The 21,844-nt window shown below is 42.4% G+C and overlaps 1 protein-coding gene across 1 annotated transcript; it reads right to left on the minus strand.

Annotated features, from left to right (window-relative positions):
• Window positions 1-10,619: 10,619 nt before the first annotated feature.
• On the minus strand, window positions 10,620-21,454 carry LOC147446433 (uncharacterized). Its single transcript, XM_086525654.1, has 7 exons — window positions 21,100-21,454; window positions 12,497-12,603; window positions 12,205-12,409; window positions 12,034-12,126; window positions 11,813-11,950; window positions 11,350-11,467; window positions 10,620-11,039 (listed from the first exon to the last, which is right to left on the minus strand). Exons 1-7 carry the CDS (start codon window positions 21,346-21,348, stop codon window positions 10,897-10,899), a joined length of 1,053 nt encoding a protein of 350 aa, XP_086381780.1. The 5' UTR covers window positions 21,349-21,454; the 3' UTR covers window positions 10,620-10,896.
• Window positions 21,455-21,844: the final 390 nt, after the last annotated feature.

Consider the following 21,844-nt stretch of genomic DNA (forward strand, 5'->3'; position numbering starts at 1 on the left):
GACCAATGGCACATTGGTCGCAATATGTTGTTATCTCAACATGTGCACCCTTTGGACGAGGCAGCCCTCCATAATACTGTTGATAATGGTTTCTTGTGGTATCAAGATACAGATATGACCTCTTCTTTGCATGCATGAACCTGTAGATTACGACTGACTTAGGTGTATCTACTGGCTTCGTCTCTTTATCCTTCATCGTCTTGTCCTTGAGAAGCTGAAAATAGCTTCCATTATTGCTTGCATACAAGATCAAATCACTATCCATGCTTTCTAGCAGTTGTAATGCTAATTCTTCCGTCAATATATGGTCTTTGACGTGGGGCTTGTGCATAGCCTTAGGGCTATGTTTCCGAGTTGATTTTGGCAAGTTTTTCACCGAGGGTGAAGATTGAACCGAATCTTTGTTTTCCGTTTCCCTTGATGGTGCTTTTGGATGGGGTCCAAGTATGTGACTAACAGGTTGCCCACAATTGCTAAACTCATCCATATTTTTCACATCGGCTATTTCATAGTGCCTATCGTATTTGTCGACCACAATGACATCTTGACCTGACCTTCTACATTGGGCATTGTGAATTTCCAGTGGTCTCGCCTCCGGCTTGGCATCTTCTAATGCTTCTTGAAATTCCACTTGGGCTCCTGAAAAGGACACTCCTTCTTGTAAAGTTGGATTTCTTAATCCCACTCTTGAAGAGATAGGGTCTCTTTGTTGAGTTTGAAATCCCCCCATCTGAGAGGGTTTCATATCTGATGTTGGCATCTGTTCAATGCCTGATGATATGACTTCTTGTGCTTTGTTAAGTAGCTCTTGAGACCGAGCTAGTTCTTTTTGAAGTTGTGCTATCTTCATAGCGGGTACTTCCGACGTATTCCTTGTTTGTGCAATTTGGTGTGCTTCTGAATTGTCTTGTGCTGGTGTGGTGCACGAAACTTGTACCGTGTCTTTCCATGTTGAGCCTTGTTGTGTGTCATGTGGTGTGTCACTCATTTGTGTATTGACAGTTGTTGTTGTTAACTCTTCCAAGTGCGTAGTTAGAGGTAAACCCATGACGAGATGGTATACATTACCATCTTTAGACATGTAGTCTTCTCCTCTTGAGCCAAACGCTTCTACTGTAAAGTAATGATTGTTTTCTATAGGAACTTTCTGACTTGTGATAGCCCTGTAGTATCGATCGTCTTCGTCTCCATAGAGGGTACCAATTTTTCGTTTTCCATCTTGTGCTTTGTATAGAAAAATACTTGGAGGATATGCGTAGAGTTCTGTAAGTTGATCCTTGTACAAAATTTCTATCTCATTGTCGATGTATTTTCCGTGCCTCATGTAAATTGATCCCAGACAGTCTTCCATGAAATCTGGATGTGGGTGTAGTACATTCTTCACTGTTTCAACTTCCACATATTGAGATGTTCGAGTTTCCTCTGTATCTTTCTTTGTCTTGATGTAAAAATTCCAATTGTCATCCTCATAGCATGGCAGTCCTTTGTAGTATCCAATCAGATAGATCCAAATTTGCTCTCTTGTAATTTCTGTGGATGTACTTGAAGCTTCGTCTCGGCTGGTCTGATTCTTTTGAGACGCCATTGCTTTGGTCTTGACTCCCTTGTTGTACCTGTTCCGTGATATCTCTAATTGCTTGCCTCAATGTTAATAAAAATTATTAGCACCCTTGTGTTGGTCTTTTTTGCTTGAGGTTCTTCAGCTTTTGTGGATGTCTTAATCTCTCTGAGTTTTCTGAACTGGGCTTTGCTTGAACTTCTTAGCTCCCTTGCTTGCGAAGGCTGATACTGTCTTGTCTGGCTGCTTGCTTTTCCTAGAGCTTTTTAGCAGGCCTCGATCTAGTGGAAGCATTGTGATAAGTTATGCAACTTACCACTATACTGCAACGACTGCTCCCTTCGTAGCGATTCTTGAGTCGAGCTAACCTGTGTTCACTTTAGCACACAATCTGCAAAATTCTATTTAGCTAGCAAACTTTTTCACAATGAATGCAAAATTCTTGATGTACCTTTGACGGCCACACTTGTTCCTTGAGCTCGGAAGTGACTTTCAAGTTTGCTTTTAGCTGAACTAAACTTTAGCTAGCACAAGAGAATTATGCACAAGTCGCACTGATTTGCTAGCAAAAATCTTATGTTAAATTTCTCCAAAACTTGCGACTGTTGTTGCAAAATCAAGAGTCCTTGTGTATGGTCTTACTGCTATCAGATTTGTGTATGGACGTACACTAGGCCGTAGTTAACTTTTACACCTTTCCGTGGGTGACCAATGGTTTTCCCAAAAGATAATTTCAATCTGCTAACTTAGCAGTCTTCAAAACCGTGACTTTTTTCTCACAATTCTTTCTCACTGTCGGTTTTAGACACACCCGACTTCCGGATGCATTTTGAGGCCTTAAACGATGTTTTTTTTCAAAGTTGAACTAAATGGTTGCCGTAGTAGTTCAAGTTCTGCTCTAAGATATGTAGTGTTGCTCTCAGGCTACGTTTTGATATAAAAACTTTTCCAATCCGATACCGTTTGTGAAAGTTATGGCCAAAACAGTGAAATGCAATTTAGAATGGTCAAAATGAGTCCAAATTCAATTTTGAAAGAAGATCACTGTGAACACTCTTGTATGGTCAAAATTACAGTTGGACCCTAAAACTGGCCTGAAGACATCTTACGCGTAGGATGTCTATATGCTCAGAATTGAACAAAATTTGGTCCAGAGACTCCCCTTGAGTCCAGCAACACAATGGAATGCTCAGAATTTCATTTGGACCTAAAAAATGGCTTGGTGACATCCTACGTGTAGGATGTCTTTTTGCTCAAAATGACTTGAAATTTTCACTCCAACTTCTCCTTGATGTGCTGATCACAGTGGTGTGCTCATAAGGTGGTTTGGAGTCCTAAATCAAGCTGGAGACATCCTACGCGTAGGATGTCTAACTGCTCAGATTTTGTCCAAAATTGATCCCAAGATTCTCCTAGTGCTCAGCAACCGAATGGTATGCTTAGATTTGAATTTGGATGCCAATAGGTCAAGATTTGGGCTGCATAAGCTTCTAGTGCACTCCAAGAATAGGATGTCTGACAATTCTTGTCTTTGCTTAGTAAATAGACCAAACAAGGTCCAAATTCACTTTTGAAAAAAGTTCTGGAATCCTTGAGACACTGGGAAACTCCCTATATGGCCAAAGTAGAATTTTGACCACTTTATGACCCTGGAGACATCCTACGCGTAGGATGTCTTTTTGCTCTATTCCAGCTCAAACTTGCATTGTAGCTTCCCCTTGATGTGCTAAACTCACAGCTACTTTTACTTTTTGATTCTGACACCTATAGGTTGGTCAAATGATCAAGAATCTGTTCCAAAAGCCTGATGTCTGTTCTAATGAATTCCCAAGTCAAATCAACTCCAAATTGGACCAAATTTGCCTAGGAGGCTTATCTAAGGCTATATGATAGCATGGTATGGTCACAGTAGAATTTTGGTCTCAAAATCATGCAAGAGACATCCTACGCGTAGGATGTCTTTTTGCTCAGAATGAACCCAAACTTGGACCAAAGATTCCCCTAGTCTTCAGCAACCCACTGGTATGCTTAGATTTGAGTTTGTATGTCAAAAGACCCCAAAACTAACTACCCTTGCCTTTTTCAGTCAAAAATGCTAAAGTCTATTCAATCTTCCTTTCACTGACCCAAATAAGATGAAATTTATCACATGCACTCAATACAACATTTAGAACATGCCTTTGGAGTCATCCTATGGTTTGGTCTCAAAATTAGGCCTTGGACACAATTTGGGTAGGATGTCTGGCAACTTCTCGTCTTTTGGCTTTGATCTGTCAAAATTTGGTCAAATTTCCACTTTCCAGGTGAAAATAGGGTAGAACCTACCTTCTAAACACACTGGTAACCTCAGATTTTCAAAAAAGTGCCCAGATCACCCTGTAGACATCCTACGCGTAGAATGTCTACTGCTTATTTTTTCAGACTAAAGTGTCCCTGATGCTTCCTTATGCTCTCAGCAAGTGCAAGTATGCTTCACAATTGCAAAAACATGCAAAAATCACTCAATTTAAGCCTTTTCTGCAATTTTACGTTTTCTGACTCCGTCTTTTGGCTTTTGGTCAACAAAAATAGAGAAAAACACTCAAGTCAATATGTTACTAGGGTAAAACCTACCCTCTTAACCCACTGGTAACCTCGGTTTTCCCAAATTCCCTGCCAAAAGTGCCCTAGAGACATCCTACATGTAGGATGTCTACTATCTTAAAATGCAAATTTTTTTCTGGCAGTAGTACTCCCTCTGCTCTGTAGAGCTCTTAGCAATAATCACAGAAACTTTTGGACTTCAAATCAGCTTCCAAACATAATTTACCGTCTTTTCTACTTAGCGTTTTCCTCTTCTCTGATGAGCCTAACCAGCAAATAAGACATGCATAAAGTACTCTAGATCAGCAATCAAGATATCCTACTTACCCTACTCCTACTCATCATGTGAGATGGTGATTTTGATGTCTTGGTTGCTTCATGGACTCACACGGAGTCTCAAGTCAACCTACCACCACATCTGCCACTCAAACTCCTACTCTCTACACCACAACCTACTACTACCTAATACTACCTAAGACGAAGGATCTAGGCCAGACACACGCTCCCTAGACTCCCCCTAAGACCTAGAGAGTCCACCACCCTCTGATCCTATCTAAATGTAAAATAGTACTCTGGAAAGCCAGAGGGACCTCTATCCTCAAGGACTAGTCTCAGTCACCTACTTAGGGCCCTCGTCCCCAGCAACAGCGCCAATGTTGGACGGATACGCCGCGACCGATGTCAGCATAGCGAGAACTCACCTAACATATAATGTCAACTGAGGACGAAGCTTGACCGACAGGCGCGTGGAAGCAAGCAAAGGGTGTCAACCTCTACTCGACCGACTAATGACTACTTCCTACAGAGATATCAAATCTACATGCCATCGGTTCTGTGAATGTGAGAGTCTCCTATGATGCTACCGCAAGCCAAAAGCCCATTAGAAATTCTCGAAACATTACGAAACTTGAGGGATATCCTATCAACACCAATAGGCCACTCTGCCGAAGGTCCGTGACCAAAAAAACCTACTCAATACCCTCCGTGCAGAAAACACGTAGGATGTCTGTCCGATTTTTACAGGTCGACGTTTTCAAAAAAATAAGTGCCTAATGTGTAGCTCTACTCGCTCTGATCGCGTGGATATGCTGGAATGCAAAAACGGACAACATTTACTCACCGAAACTCCAAAAGTAGTTCGCGGGTGAATCTGCCAAAATACAGACGAACGCGCGTGATGTAAGCATCAACGCGTAGCTCTCCTCGTGGGCAACACACTGCTGCTCTCCGTTTGCAATTCCGACCACCGTAGCTCCTGTAGCGCACACACACACTCTCACTCTCTAGCAGTCTCCCAACGACACAGAAGATCAGATTATTAGAAGTCTCCTTACAAAGCTTTAGGTTTTGGCTTATATACTAAGCCTTAGAAAACCTAATGTCCGACCAAAATGACCTGATTTGTCCCTAGGCTTCTATAGAGCTTAATTAAAACACTGTGAGCTTGCTTTGCTCATCCAACAAGCATCTGTGGCCTAAGTACAATTGCCAACTTAAAATATGAAGTTCCCATAAACATTACAAAAGTGGCCGTAATGGCTCAAAATAATAATAACGGGATATTCAATGATGTCCATGAGCTTGTATCTTCACATTACAGCATCCATCTTCGTCTTCATCACTTCATCAGCATCTTTATTTGGAATCTTTAGAGAATCTTTGAGGGATCTTTATGAAATCTTTGTGGAAGCGTTGTTGAAAGGTTGGTCTTTCAACAGCCACAGATATGCTACATGATATAGTTTTACTCGCTAGTTTTAAATTTCATTTTAGGGGGAGATTTTTAATTCGATTAAACTAGCCATTTTTGCATGTTTGAATTTAAAATTATTCGTTTCATTGATTTCTTAATACTAAAGGTTTGACTCTCTTAAAATTCCAAATAGAGAGTCCATTTTAGATCCATTCTCTTCCTAATAAAGGTAACCAATTAGATCCATTTTAGATCCATTCTCTTCCTAATAAAGGTAACCAATTAGAAGAAGAAAGGTTCTACCCAACGGTCACCCAATCATGAAGTAAAAGGATACAAGTGTGGTCCTCACCAAACTAGATAGGCTTCTAGAGAAAGTTGATGACATCAAAAATAGAATGTCACAACAAGACATTACTTATTGAAAATCATCAAAACCTCTAAAATATTGAACATCATCTAGAGGAATTCATCTTGTCACAGCAAGATGAGTATCAGGAACCTATAAATGAAGACACTAGTCCTTCATCATTAAAAAGAGTCTCCACTTCTATATACATAAATGAAGAATGTCAAACTTTCCTTAATTCCATATTGGATACAGGATCCAACTTGACAATACTTAATCAAAGGTTCATTTCTAAGTGTTTTTGGAAAAATCTAGATGAATCTATCATCACCAAATGTGCTAGCTAATCAAACAGAGCAGCCAATAAAATATCGAGCTAAAATGTGGCTACTTCTTGGAACCATCAAAATACCCATTTTCTTTTATCTATGTCTCCAACCTAGATAATGATATGATCATTGGAAATGATACTCTGGATAGATTGATTATACCCATTTCAAATTCAAATGGAAGGAAAAGGATCGATTTTCCCCTATCTTGTGTCAAATCTATTTCTTCACATGAATGGCAAAATGTATATGTACAAGAATTCAACCTAACTAATGTGGCCAGCCAAAGAAAATCTGCAAATTGAATCCAAGTAGATCCTTCTCGACTAAATGATGCAACTTTGCAGCAAACTCCCAATTTCAAACTTAAATGAGAAAATTTTAAACCCTTGTGACGAGGACCTCGACTCCTAACATCCCGACGGGAAGAACCAACTCATTCTAGAGGCAGCGAGGGATGATATGATAGGTGGAGAATCTCATTCTAGAGGCAGGGTGGATGATATCATTGCGTAGATAAGAAGTAATGATAGGTGGAGAATCTTATCGCAAGCTTTTTTCTAGTAACATAGTCACATAGTGCTAGCACAACCGTGGCGTATGACATGAGTGATTATGTCACTTGTAAGATTCTTTGTGCTTGGCTAAAGTATTCAACCATCCAATGAAGAATCTACAGAGTTATAATAACCAACCAACGAATGTCAATAAAAATGTACAATCATTTGTGCTTGGCTAAAGAATTCAGCCATCCAATGAATAATCTACAAAGTTACAAATGGCCAATGAATGTCAAACTGATAATCTACAGATGTTGCAATACTTGGCAAAGCTCCTCCGCTAGAAAAACCACATCCAAATTCATCAAAAAGTAAAGGTAAATAATCTCAAGTAAAAGATTGTGTCTCAATAATACTAAGAGAAATAAGTGAAGAAGAGCGACAAGCTATCTTAGTATCTCTAACAACCAGCTTTGATGGTATTCCTACAGAAGACCTATCCCTACTCACGCCTGAAGAAAAGGTACACTCTTCAATTCAAGATTCTTATGAAAAAATATCAAACCATTTCAAATCCAGATTATCCTCTCAAAACTCATTATGATAATGATAAAGCTAAAAGAATTGACACTACTGTTGCAATAGAAAGAGCATCACAGCGCAATGATTGGAGAAGATTTTACATCAATGGTTCCGACAAAGATTCAGATATCTGTGAAAAAGAAAACCCTCTTATCAAATTGGATGTTGAACAACTTATGCCAATCAATCTTGAAACTCTAAAAGCAGCAAGGATCAATCCCATCAGCTGACAAGTTCAGCAATGGATTGTTGACAGCCCAATAGAGCTTCTAACTTTTGCTCACGCAGTAGATGAATGGGAAAGCCACTATCAAACCCAAAAAAAATCATATATACATAGCATAAGAAAAGGTAAGCAACTAGAAGAAGAAGGGTTATACCCAATGGTCACCCAAGCAGGAAGTCAAAAGGATATAAGCTTGGTCCTCAATCAAACTAGATAGGTTTCTAGAGGAAGTTGATGACATGAGAAATATGTCACAGCAAGAAATTGGTTATTGAAAATCGACAAATTTAACCTTAAAAAGGATTGAAATTCATCTAGAGAAATTCATCTTGTTAGAGCATGAAGAAATTTAGGAACCTATAAATGAAGACACCAATCCTTTACTATTAAAAGGAGTCTGCATCACCAATCCTTTACTATTAAAAGGAGTCTACATTTTTATAATTATGAACAAAGAATTTCTTTCTGAATTACCTCAATGCCATACTGGATACAGGATCCAGGTTGACAATACTTAATGAAAGGTTCATTCCTAAATGTTTTTGGGAAAAGCTAGATGAAACTATCATCATCAAATGTGCTGATAAAATGAAGCATTCAATAAAGTATCGGGTTAGAATGTGGCTACTACTTGGAACCATCAAACACCCATTTTCTCATACCTATGTCCCCAACCTAGCTATGATATATCCATTGGAAATGATGCTCTGGATAGATTTCAATTCATTATGTTTGAATTTACCCATATCAGATTCAGATGGAAGGAAATGGATCGACTTGCCCCTATCTTGCATCAAATCAAGTACACCATTCCTTCACATAAATGGCCACATGTGTATGTATCAGAATTCAACCTAACCAATGTGGCCATTCCAAAAGAAGTTGCAGATCGAAGCCAAGCAGATCATTCTCGGCTAAATGACACACATTTTTAGCAAAACTCCAACTTCAAAACCGATCGGAGAAACCCTCGAACCCCAACCAACGTCAATCTCCAATTTTTAATGTATGAGTTTTCTTCCCATCCATAATCAATTGATTCAAATGATACACCTTCAGGGACTTTGGAGGGGGTTTGTCCTGTGTTGTTGATGTGTTTGTTGCGGTTTTTTTGACAGAGAAATTGTATATAAATCTCTCTCCGCCTCAAACTCAAAAGTTGGAGGCGGGAGGGAGATTTATATACAATTACATACATTTGTGTGTGTGTGTGTGTGTGTGTGTGTGTGTGTGTGTGTGTGTGTGTGTGCACGCACACGCACACACATGCATGGCACTTCATACATCAAATACATTCCAATGGAGGCCATGGTCATGCGTGAGTAGATACACTACAATCGGGAGTGTATCTACTCTTTGTATTTTGTCACCTCCAATACTCTGATACTCTCTCTCCATGATGTATGAAGTGACATGCTTGTGTGTGATGAGATACGCTCTAATACGAGAGAGAGAGAGAGAGAGAGAGAGAGAGAGAGAGAGATGAAATGAAATGTTATATTAAACATCTTCAAAAGGCCAAAATGACCTATGAGACCAAATTGGTACAATCCTGATGAATCTAATACAATGTTAGGGTACAAAATAAAATGAAATAATATAAAGTAAAGATAAGATGGCTACTATCATGAATCTAAGCAGTTCAAAGTTGTGTAGCACTATAAAGTGTATGACAGTGAAATAGTGGGTAGTATAATCTCAATGTATGAACATCAATGTCCGAGGATGTATTGCATCGGTCATCGTAGAATATCATCGATGTCCGCCATGGTAAGTACTCGTACTAGGCATCTCGCATGTCGAGCTAAGGTGATCCGAATCCATTGTCGTAGTCTCCGTCAATGCTGTGAGATACCCCGACACGGGCGTGTGGATCTCCTTAGCTTAGTAGCCCAATCGATCAACGTACCTCTGGTGTGGGTGATATATGGGCTCTGCTAAGTGGTCTGCTCCTGTGTGTCCAATAGGTGGTCTAAAGAAATATGTGATCTGTCTCTGAGATCGACTCTCTGCTGATCTCCGCGGTAGGCTGTCTCCGTGTCTGCATAGCTCGAGTAAATATAACCCAAGACATCTCTGATCCTGATATCTCATGACCGTGGATAGTGGTCCAAAACCTTCTGTAAAAAGACAATCAAATCACCCCCGTATCTCGTAGTACATCTGACAATGACATGTACGAGTCTCGACCTCAAGCTGATGTGATGAGAGAGGACCTCAAAGATCATTCCAACGAGGAGAGAGAAATAGAGAGAGAGAGAGAGCATAAAAATATTGACACCCAAACCCAAAGTGACAGATAATGCAAGGATGTGCGAAGTGCTGATGCCAATAAGACCCCTTGTGTTGTGCAATATATGCCATGCATGCATCCTATGTACAAGCACGCTGAGCTAGTGATCCATGCCCAATCTTGCAAATTAAAAACCTCTATTCCCTCAAAGTTCTGCAAAAGAGTGGTCAGTACAAATTATAATACACTACAGCTGATACAAAACAAGATTTCTTATTGTTGGCTTATGCACGACATGGTTACCGTCCTCTTTGGACTTTACAGTTCAAATTTAGAATGAGTTTGTGTGAAAGCTGTTCGAGAAGAATCTGAGCAAACCTCAATTTTGCCATGTTTAGAGAACAAGGAGAAAGACATACAAACTTTTTAATCCAATTTTTTGAACTAAAGTAAATGGTCCCTGCCAGAACTTCTTATTCCACTTCAAGTTTTTAAATGAGTCTGCACCTTGTTTTGAAAGATATCACGACACTTAATAAATACAGAAAAGATGCATGTTTTGAACAGGTTCTCAATGTTAATTAATTGAGGAAAACACTTCAATTCCACAAGAGCGGCATTACATGCTTCAATTGGTTTGGCCATGTGGTTGTGCTTAAAAAGATTACCCCAAAGACTAAGAGAGTAGTCTGTGTCACATGGTGAGGAAATAGTCAGCATACAAAATGCTGCTAGTTAGCTTACAAGATGCGCATACATAATATTGCTAGTGAATCCATATCTGTGCCGTCCATACGGCATAGAGTCAGGCATTCAACGATGGGCACCGAAGAGGAGTTGAGCCTAGATGGCAGAGGACTCCAAACCGATGTCCTTCTCTTGTGAAGTCAAACTCGCCAACAAAGGAAACCATTTGTCTGCAACTTGCGGAGACCCATACCATTTCCTGTTCTCCTTATCCCGGACAGAAGGGAAATGCTCCACTCCTGTAAACAAATAGCAACACAAGAAACTTTGGCTGTGGTGGCTGGCAAATACTTGAAGCAAAGTGCTGTTGGTGATAGCTTATGATATAATTAAGTACAAGTCACCTTTATAATTAAGAATAGCTTATGATATGATTAAGAGTTTTCCAAATAGCACTACCTTCCAGGATTACATGCTGGGCTCCTTCAAGACCAATTGATATAATTAAGTACAAGTCACCTTTATAATTAAGAATAATGTATGATATGATTAAGAATACTTTATGATATAATGGTAAATAATTAAGATTAGTTTTCCAAATAGCACTACCTTCCAGGATTACATGCTGGGCTCCTTCAAGACCAATTGCACAATCCACAGGAATTACTCCATCACCCCAGACATCACCTCTTCCACAACAAAGTTCATAGCTTTGCCAGGCAAAATCCTGAACCCACCAACAAGAGATTATTAGGCCGCTCTATTACAGCATGTTGAATACCCGAAGAAGTTAAGATTAAAAAAAATTATACAAAACCACATAATAAACAGCGTTATAGCTTTTTGGCCTTTGTACTGGGTTGGAGGCAATTCTTCTGACCCTTTCTTTATGTAGAAAAGAGTTTCGAGCGAATACAACGATTCTGAATCCAAAGACAAAACAAAAAATCCTAGCACCCAAAAGCATCCACATAGAAATCTTGTACAAAAACCCAAAGCCTTTAAAGAATGGAGATGCATTAATCTTTGGAACCAGTAGATCTATGAGGCAAGAAAAAGCCAGTGAACTCACTTTCCAAAGCCCCCCGTACTGCGAATCTCCTTGTACAAACTTCCCTGCAACACAGATATAATGTACACCCAATTCTGCCTCAGCAGCCCCAGGATAATTTTCATTCACGAAGTCCATATTCCTCTTTGTAAGCTTGTCCTGTTAAGACACCACATTTGTGTCACATAGAATTGAGTTCAATAGAAATGTTGATACAATCCTTCAATCAAACTAGCACACACCGTGCACACATGAGGTGTCCCAAGAGTGACCAATGCTGTCACGTAACGCGAAGCAGCATAGACACGTCCATCGTAAGGAACCTTCCCTCCTAGCTGTCAATTGTAGTCATTCAGGAAGATGAACTTCACAAGCCTTAAACAAGGATATGAACAACGAGAGGAAGACCATACCAATATGCGGCAAATCCAACCTCCTGCTGAGTGTGCAATCAGAATGACTCTTTTAGCAGATATATTAAAAAAAGTTGTTTCATTTGTCTTTATTGAGGAATCCTGAGGTAGCTGAGCTCCATTCTTGGGATTTATGAACTCCTTGAAAAAATCAGAAAATGTGTAGGCCAACACCTCATCTGCAGACTCATAAAAAGTCTCCTCCCTTCATGTAAAATGCGAGATTCAGAACAAATCAAGAATCAAAAGATCTGTATGATGTTCCAACATGAAAAACGAGGAAAAGGCTTACTCTTCATTCAAGGCACGATTGATAGTAGCATCGATTCTGTCCAAGATTGGTCGTACTGATCGTCCTCCCAAAGATGGAATCCAGTTGAGCCATTTCAATGGCACAATCTGTCTGTAAAAAGGGCATATTACTCATACTCAAGTATAGAAGCCCATGTAGCCTCGCCATCATCAATTTTTAGTGCAAAGAGGAGACTAGCCACAAGAGTAGGATGAGTTAAAGAAAATTAGCAGATTCAGAGAAGACGAGTTGTCACAAATTGATGACTAAGTAGACTTTGATTGAGGAGCTTGAGGGCTTGAGCTGTTTGAGGAGGTTGAGAGTTAGTTTACATGAGAGTGTGGATGCCAACCGGCAACTAGGCTTGGTGAGTTCACATGGAAAAAATCTAAAAACGTGAGAGAGTGGGAGAAATTTCTTTTTTAAGAAAAGTGACAGGAAAAAGTACGTGAGAGAGAAGAGAGAGAGGAGCAAAAAAGGCTGGTCTCTTTCTCCATTTAATGAGGAACAATTTTTCTTCTTTGTCTTTACTTGTGGTTGCCATCTTGCTCCACCCCTTTGGCATGGAGTCGTTTGGAAACTTGTAAGTTGTTGGCAACATGTTGCCAATTTTTTATTGGAAACATTCCATGTGAACACAAGAAGTTGGCAACATGTTGCCAACATGTTACAAACCAGGTGCCCATGTGAACTAGCTCTAAGCTGCTTGATGGCGTGGCAAGGAGCTTCCATGCGGAGAGGAGCTTGTTGACATGGCAAGGTGCTTGCTGATCTGGAGGCTAGGTCACAATAAATGCATGGCACGAGAACACACAGACTGTTAGGTGCAGCGGAATGAATGATTGCGCTTTGCTCAAGATGAGTGCTCCGAACTGTGCTCAAGGTTCCTTTTGTTCTTATAGAAGGTAGAGCATTCCGTTCTTAATGAGAGAATGCTATGATCACAAACAAAGTGAATGGACATTGTGCGTGCAAGTGTATGAGACTGAGAGATAGAGAGAGAAGGGAGATACGACACCAGAGACGTTGTAAAACCCTCCTCCGAAGGCCCCACTCATCGGCGAGAGTGGTCTACTTATGATTGCACAAACTGGTACAATGGTGATGCATGAGACTGATGCAAGTCTAGGCTATGTCGACGATGACGACGGTGATGACGAAGTCGACCTAAGGGCTGAAATCTGCAATCTTTCTAATGCTGTCCAAGAACGCTATGGGCTGAAATCTGCTAATCTTCTATCTGCTGAATTCTGACTCTATGTCGGTGATGATGTCGATGACGACGATGCGACGACGACGCGCTGAAAACGCAGATGCTGAAATCTGCGTTTTCCGGGCTGAAACTGTAAACCTTGCGGAAACTGACCGTGCGGCGAGGAACTGCTGCGGGAAGGTGAGATCTGCGAGGTTCGGGACTTTATCTGCGGGTGCTAACTGCTGAAAACTGAAACGCTGATGTTCCTTGCTGTTCCATCGCGGTGAAGCTGCAAAACGCCGTGGCTCATCTGCAAATCAAAAACGCTAGGGCTGAATTTCTGCTGTTGTCGCCAGTTGCGCTACAAAATGCAAAACGCTATGCTGCTCTGAGGTTCTACTGTCGCTTGAATCTGCAAAAGCAAATCGCTGGCTGATCTGTGATGAAAACGCTAGGTGATGGCTCTGCTCCAAAAACGCTAGGTCTCTGGGGGAGGGGGGGGGGGGGGGGGGGGGGGGGGGGGGGGGGGTGTTCTGCTGAGAAGTTGCCTGTTGAGAGTGGAGCTCCTACTGCCTCTTCTGCAATTTAGTGCTAACTTTGGTTTGCTTATATATTTTCTTACCCGAATTGCCCTACCTACTTTTGTTGGAAAGTCACTTGAATTAATAAGTGAAAAATGCCAAAAATAGATAAAATAGGCTAAATGCACTGGAAAATTCCCCTGATGGATTCTGAAGGGAATACTGATGATCATGCTGTGTGTAACCAGAGGATATGCATCTACACTAAGTGACTGGGCATGCACGGTCTACGAATAGACTCACAAAAGTGCCAGATCACTTCTAATCTAGACTTGACTGGACTTGACGGAAACCCTGTTATGATGTAGCTTGTCCACGAACACATAGGGTTGGATGTGTCACGTGACACAGACACTCCGTGAGCTGCATTCTAACAAGGGACTAACTCGCGATCATGTCACGTGACACATCCAACCCTATGTGTCCGTGGACAATACAGCATGCCCAGGGTTCAGTTCAGTCAAGCAAGTCTAGAATAGGAAGTGATCTAGCACTTTTGTGAGTCTGTTCGCAGACCGTGCATGTCCAGACACTTAGAATAGATGCATATCCTTTGGTTGCATACAGCATGATCATCAGATTTCCATCAGGAGCATTTTTACAGTGCATAGACCTATTTTCCCTATTTTTGACATTTTTCACTTATTATTTTTAAGTGACTTTTGTTGAAAACTAGGTAGGGCAATTTTGCTAAGTTTGTATACATAGAAACCTAGCGCTAGCACTTTCTGGTAGAAGAGGCAGCAGGAGCACTTGCTCAACAAACACCTTCTCAGCAAGACCCCAGAGACAGCAAGCCTAGCGTTTTCTGCATCAGCATTGACCTAGCGTTTTGCTCCCAGATCAGCCAGCGTTTTTGCATTGCAGCAACCTGGCGACAGTACGACCTCAGATCAGCCCTAGCGTTAGCAAAATCCACAACGACAGCAGAATTCAGCCCTAGCGCTTTTGGAGCAGCAGGACATTCAGCGTTTTGCAATCCATCGCGACAGATTCAGCCCTAGACTCAGCGTTTTCAGTTTTCAGCAGTTAGTACCCGCAGAAAAAGTCCCGAACCTCACAAATCTCACCTTCCCGCAACAGATCCTCGCCGCAAAATCAGATCTTGCGAAGTTTGCAGTCTCAGCCCGGAAAACGCAGATTTCAGCATCTGCGTTTTCAGCACGTCATCATTGCATCGTCGTCATCGCCGTCGTCACCGACATAGAGTCAAAATTCAGCAGATAAAGATTTGCAGATTTCAGCCCGTCTCGTCGTCGACATCGTCGGCAAGTCCAAGCATTGTAGAGATTTGTGCAACCATAAGTAGACCACTCTCGCCATAGAGAGTGGGGCCTTCAGAGGAGGGTTTTGACAACATTCTGGTGTCGTATTCTCTTCTCTCTCTATCTCTCAGTCTCAGCACCTTCATTCACAGTGTCTATCCACTTTGTTTGTGTCCATTGAACTCTCTCACTAAAGGAACGGAAGGGAAGGCTCTCCCTTCCATAAGTAAAAGGAACCTTGAGCACAGTTCGGAGCACTCATCTTGAGCAAAGTTCAACATTCACTTCCACTGCATCTTACAGATCATCTATTAGTAGACATGAACATAATCATCAGCTCCATCCTGCGTAGGATCTGCTGAGGGAATGTCTCTACTTGCAAGCTTTCCAAAACCTTAAAAGCCTCTACAGAAGATTTTTTCATGCAACCATGTTCCTCTATAGACTGAAAGAGTTGTAACAAGGGCATGAAGCAGCTATGTGAGAGTGCGCGTGTGCGGAAGAGAGAGAGAGAGAGAGAGAGAGAGACACACAAAACGCTGGTGTAGGGAAGAGGGGGCGGTCAGCCCCCTCGCCGCCATGACTACCAAAACAAGAGACCAGTACAATGATCAAATGATAATGAAATGTGTATCCCCTCATGGCTCCATTTATATGCGTGCCTAAGGTGGGCGCCCAACTCAAGTGGGCAGCCGGCCCCAAACTCGAGCGCCCGGACAAGGTACAACCTGTGCTATGGGTGGCCAGCCGGAGACACTAGCCATACAAGGAAGTTCCCTAGACCTGTGTGAAGCAGCAGAGTGGTGTAAATCTAACACGAAATTCGTCGACTAAATCCATGAGTGTTGTGAGTGAAGGGATCGAAGAATCAATTGAGCTCTGATACCACTGTAACAGACTTGGACACTCCAAGTCGAGAATCTACCACAACACATGCGAGAGAACTCAAAGAACTGTGTCACAAACTGCTGACGTGTCAAGTCACTAAAAAATGGAGCCAACCTTCAGATCCCGAGCGAGTGGCCTAAACCCTAAGAAGTAGAAGCAATAGAAGAGAAGAAGTGGAAAACTGATGATGTACAAAATTTCGGATTTTCCGTTGATTGATGCCGTGGCATCCTATATGGAATTCCGGATTTTACGATGGCCTGCTGACGTGGCAGAACAGTATGGATTTTCGCGTTTTGCGATGATTGCTGACGTGGCAATTGTACAGATTTTCATTAATCAAGCTGGTAGTTTTTTGTAGCTTTTTGGACCAGCTGCTTTTGAGTTTAAAGCTTTTTACGTAAATTGCTTTTAATGGCCAAGGGCCTTCAAATATGAGGCTAGGGCTCATTCTCTAGCACTCTTTTGGGAGAAGGTGCAGAGCATGGAGTATCGGCTTGTACTGTGTTGATGCAATATAAAGAAACACCGAAAGGGGCACCAAGGTTTGGGGCCAATACTCTCTGGGGTGGAATTCCGTCACTCCGTGTCGCGTGTGCTCTCTCTCTTTCAGTTTCAGTTGTTATTGAAGTGCTAAAAGTCTGTTCAGTTTGTTCTTTTTCTATTGGCACATGGTGCCCGTCTTGTGACAAACTGAACAAAACTCAGAGAGAGACGACAAAGCATGGCGAAGTTCCGCGCGGACCTAGAGAGATTGGCCCCAAAGACTGGTGCCCCTTTCGGTATTTCTTTATTATTAATGCTTCATAAAGTACAATGTCCAAGGGTCCTCGTCTTAGCAGTGCTCCCAAACTAATATGCTTGAGGCTGAGGCCCTAGCAGTTTATTTATAGGCCCTTGGCCTTCCCAAAAGCGGTGTACATGAAAAGCGTCAAGTTAAAAGCATCCGAGTCCCAAAAGCTAGCCAGCATAAATCACGGAATTTTCGTACGAATGCCACATCAGCAACGCAATTCGCGAAAATCTGTATGGTAGCCACGTCAGCAACACAAATCGCGGAGGTCCGTTCAACTGCCAAATCATCAGTCCTTTACGCCAAGGAAGCAACAAAAAACGGACCAGCTTTTTTTCCACCTTGTTGGTACTAATGAAAAAGTGGGGACCGGTAGATTTTTGCAATTTGTGTCAAAACTTGTCGGAACTTGTATTCTTATGTTCTTCTTTGAAAGATGTATCCAATGATATAGAATGTGGTCAATGATTTCTTTTAAGAATTTGATAAATTACATTGCAAAGATTTGTCAAAAATACTGTCAAGTACCACCAATTTTGTCCCACCAAATCCTGCTTTCAACCGCCAATCTTTATAGCCTTTGTCCCTTTTCGGCCCCATCGGACAGTACCCCATAAATTGGGAATAACTTATGCAATTGGGTGTCCTTCATATTTGGCCTCTCAGATTGGTTCTACAAGTTGTAACGACTTCTGCATCTTTCAACGGGGCTCTAACCTCTTTGTCCGGAGTCTGTCCTTTAGGTCATGCCACGTTATCACATTGTGACAGGTAACTCGGCAAGACTTTGCAAGTTGGTAAAACTTCTCTTGCTGCTGCTTCTTCAACTAGGGTTTAGGGCCTCGGCCAGGATATACAGGTTGGCTCCATTCTTCAGTGGCTTGACACATCAACACTTTGTGACAAAGTGTCTTGAATCCTAGGAGAATTAATACTGGCAATTTTGTGAGCCTGTTCGCACGACCTGCGTGTTCGAACGAGCCCATCAAGTTAGGTTTTTCAGTTTTGGAACCCTCTTGCATAAATGCTTTGTATACACGTTTTGACAAATGTTATTTCACTACGATGGACATCTGGCATGACGAGCATGTAGTTCTAGGTTAGAGGAATCCAATGAGCAATCATTCTCCACGTCGATCCGATTCTCGGGTGGGCAGATGAGCGGACAGATGTGTGACAATCTCACCCAAACTGAACCCCCCTGGCCTAACTTTTTAATAAATCATTTTAATGATTTAATTGTTGGTGGTGGACGGATTGCCCTGTCGATCCGATTCTCGGGTGGGCAGATGAGCGGACAGATGTGTGACAATCTCACCCAAACTGAACCCCCCTGGCCTAACTTTTTAATAAATCATTTTAATGATTTAATTGTTGGTGGTGGACGGATTGCCCTACCTTAGCCTAAATAAATTCATAAGTGCAATTTCAGCCCTATAAAGGGACCAACGAGCCTAGTGTTTGCAATCAGATTGAGATAGCGCTTAGTGGAGACAGAACGATTCCCAGTGTTTTGCAAGATTCATCCCTACCGTTTCCAACAGGCAGCAACGTTTTGGTGTTTCCTTGCCAGATCAGCCCTAGCGCTGCAGGTTCCCGACAGATCAGTCAACGTTTTCAGGTTTTCAGCCTGTTCCATCGTCTAGACACGGCTCGGAACTGCGTTCGCGTGCTTCTTGTTGCAATCCGGTACTTCGACAGCCCATCGAGCCTCCCCTCAACCCTTCCCTTGCCGGCATCGAATGCTCCATTGCTGTCCATCATTGGCATCGTCGAGATCTGCGTTTTCAGCTCTTCATTCCTCTCACATATGGAGTGCAAATCAGCCCCTTGTTGGCCAGACACAATCCCACATCGAGAAGGATCCAAAGGTGTATCAAATCAGCCCCGGAGGTGCTTCGTCTTGAGGAGTTACCGCGGCGATAGTCATTGTTCGAGTCAGCACAATCTGCACTTGAGATATTGCATTGTGTGTACATTCCATTTATGCAATCTAAAGCAAATACCACATCGGCAAGGGGGTGGGGGGCCCCTGAGAGGGTTGGTTGGGACCCCATCGGTGTCATTCTCCTCTTCTCTCTCTTTCTCTCCCTCTACACATCTCTACCGCACTCTCCCATTCCCTCTCTCAGGGAAAGGTAAAAGGAACCATCATTCAAGCTAAAAGGAATCACTAACGCAAGGAAAGAAGTAAAGGATTGTGGAAGTGTAAAACTAGATCTCCACCATTTCAATTCCACTGCACCTGACAGCCTGCTGAAAAAGGCTGGGCTGATTAGTGCGTCTTCACTTGTAATCAAAGACAGGCTGATGGCTCCCTTTGTAGACCAAAATCTTGTGTTATAAACCAACTAAGGCTTAGGTAGGGCAAAATGTCCACCAACCCAACAAATTAAATCATTGAATGATTTTTCTAAGTTTTTGACCAGGGCTAAGTTTCGGGTGAAACTGTCGCACATCTGTTGATCCGAGAATCCAATTGACGCGGGGAATGGCTCGTCAAATTCCTCTAGCCTAAACGTCATGCCAAATGCCCATTGTAGTGTAATAACATCCGTCAAAACGCGAATACAAACCATTTATGCAAGAGGGTTCCAAACTGAAAAACCTAATGTAATGGACTCGTCCGGACATGTAGGTCCTGCGAACAGGCTCACAAAATTGCCGGTACTAAACCTCCTAGGATTCTAGACACTCCTATCTAGGAAGAAGAGGTAAATTGGCTTTAGAAGTCAATGAAGCATGTCCACTTGGCACACAGAGCCATGTGCACGTGACAAAAGGCAAAGGCAAGCTTGATCAGGACAACAAAGACAATGATTCTACTAAGGACTCAATCGAGTATGCTCGTGTGGTGCAGAGTATATTGGAATAGCTCCAACTTTCAATGCATTGGCGCATGCCCCAACATGCTTCAACCAAAGAGCATCAAAACATTGGTCAAGGAACAAAGATGGAGAGCAAGGTCAAGGGATGGCAAAAATTAGGGAACGCGGTGGGTGCAAATCGTTCTTTTTCACACAAAAAATTGAGCTACGTGTGTGTCACATAGAGGAGGCTTAGGCAATAGGCATTGAACCTTAAAGGCTTGAAGTTTGAGGAAACTCTGAGACCAAGCCCTCCCTTTCGTAAGCTATGGTCTACCCACAGAGAGGCATGTGAGCGGCAGAGAGAGGTAAGTAGTGCTCCCAGTACTTGAGTTGGACACATGTGTTGGAGTTCGAGTCATTGGTGTTTGCCATTTGGACTTGTATGTCACATTTCAAAGCACATTGCATCTAGCAAGGAACCGACATGACGTATACAAACACATGTGCCGCAGACAATTCATTGTAGTTCGTAGGATTATGGAAAGGGTGTGCTCCAAAGTTCCTTGTCTTTAAAAATCTTAGATGTGGTGTGTTCACAATTCACGAATAGGAATCCTTGGACATAGGGTGGTCTTCAGTTCAATTTTCTACAAGGTGACTAGTGCTCAAGATGGCATCATTATTATGGTGACAAGTTGACAATTGCAAATCCGAGGAGTATCCGCTAGTAAACATACTATTGGATTGTCCATGGTAGCTTCTTCTTCGACTTGGTCTTCCTACATACATCCACTATGAGCTTGAGAGAAGGTGTTAACGTTATGCATCTCAAGTCAATGCCCACTTTATTGTGTCCTGTTAGGTACTTTTAAACTTATTTGACATGAGAATTGGGTCAGGCAATGGATTCTCTCTCTCTCTCTCTCTCTCTCTCTCTCTCTCTCTCTCTCTCTCTCTCTCTCTCTCTCTCTCTCTCACACACACACACACACACACACATTGCATACATGAGAAAATACACATGCAGTGTGTTCTTGGACAGACGACAGGTGGGAAAGACAGAGAGAGTACCAAGGTAGTGAGGCCCTTGGAGCGAAGGTAGGAAGCCATGGGGCGGTACTGTGAGGACTCGGAAAGCCATCCGGGTACAATCACCACAACGGGGCCGTTTTCTGGTCGCAACTCTCCCTTCGAGCTAACAGCTGTTGCAAGCCCACCATGTGGATAAGCTGGATAAGCTCCCGCGCGTCGAAGCAATGGTGCATCCGCCCGTCTAACTTGACATGCCGGCAGAAACTGATGGGCCGCGATGGCTACCATTGCGTGTGCCCGCGCCTGTATGTGTATGAGTCAGAGAGACAGAGAGGGGAAGAGAGAGACGGACTTTATCCGTAGGACTTGTCGTGGAACTTGTTGCAAATAGTTCCATCACCCGAACGCTGGTTTGATTAAGTGATACGCACAATTTAGTTTTGATGGCCAGCACATTGACTTTGAAGACTGTGTTGATTAATAACTTTAATGGTGTTTTTTCCTTTTGTAAGGTAGCTGGGTTCTAAATTGTCATATTTGGTATTGACAAACAATGCAATGTACGACAATGCTCTGCAAGCTTGCCTGGAAGGTCGGAGCTTGAAAACCTTAGCGATGGCCTAAGCACCTGTCCCTTCTGTTGTCGCTTCTTGGCCTCCTTCACACCCTAGGTGAGATGACCTCACCCGTCATCTCACCCCTTCAAAGCGCTGGCACGAGACCCCCTAATATCTGGCCTCGGGCGCGCTCCCCCACCAAACACTCGTGCAAAGTAACTGCCCTG

This window comes from Adiantum capillus-veneris, chromosome 12 (genome assembly GCF_014529385.1).
Source record: "Adiantum capillus-veneris isolate H3 chromosome 12, ASM1452938v2, whole genome shotgun sequence".
In the NCBI taxonomy this organism is placed as follows: Eukaryota; Viridiplantae; Streptophyta; class Polypodiopsida; order Polypodiales; family Pteridaceae; genus Adiantum; species Adiantum capillus-veneris.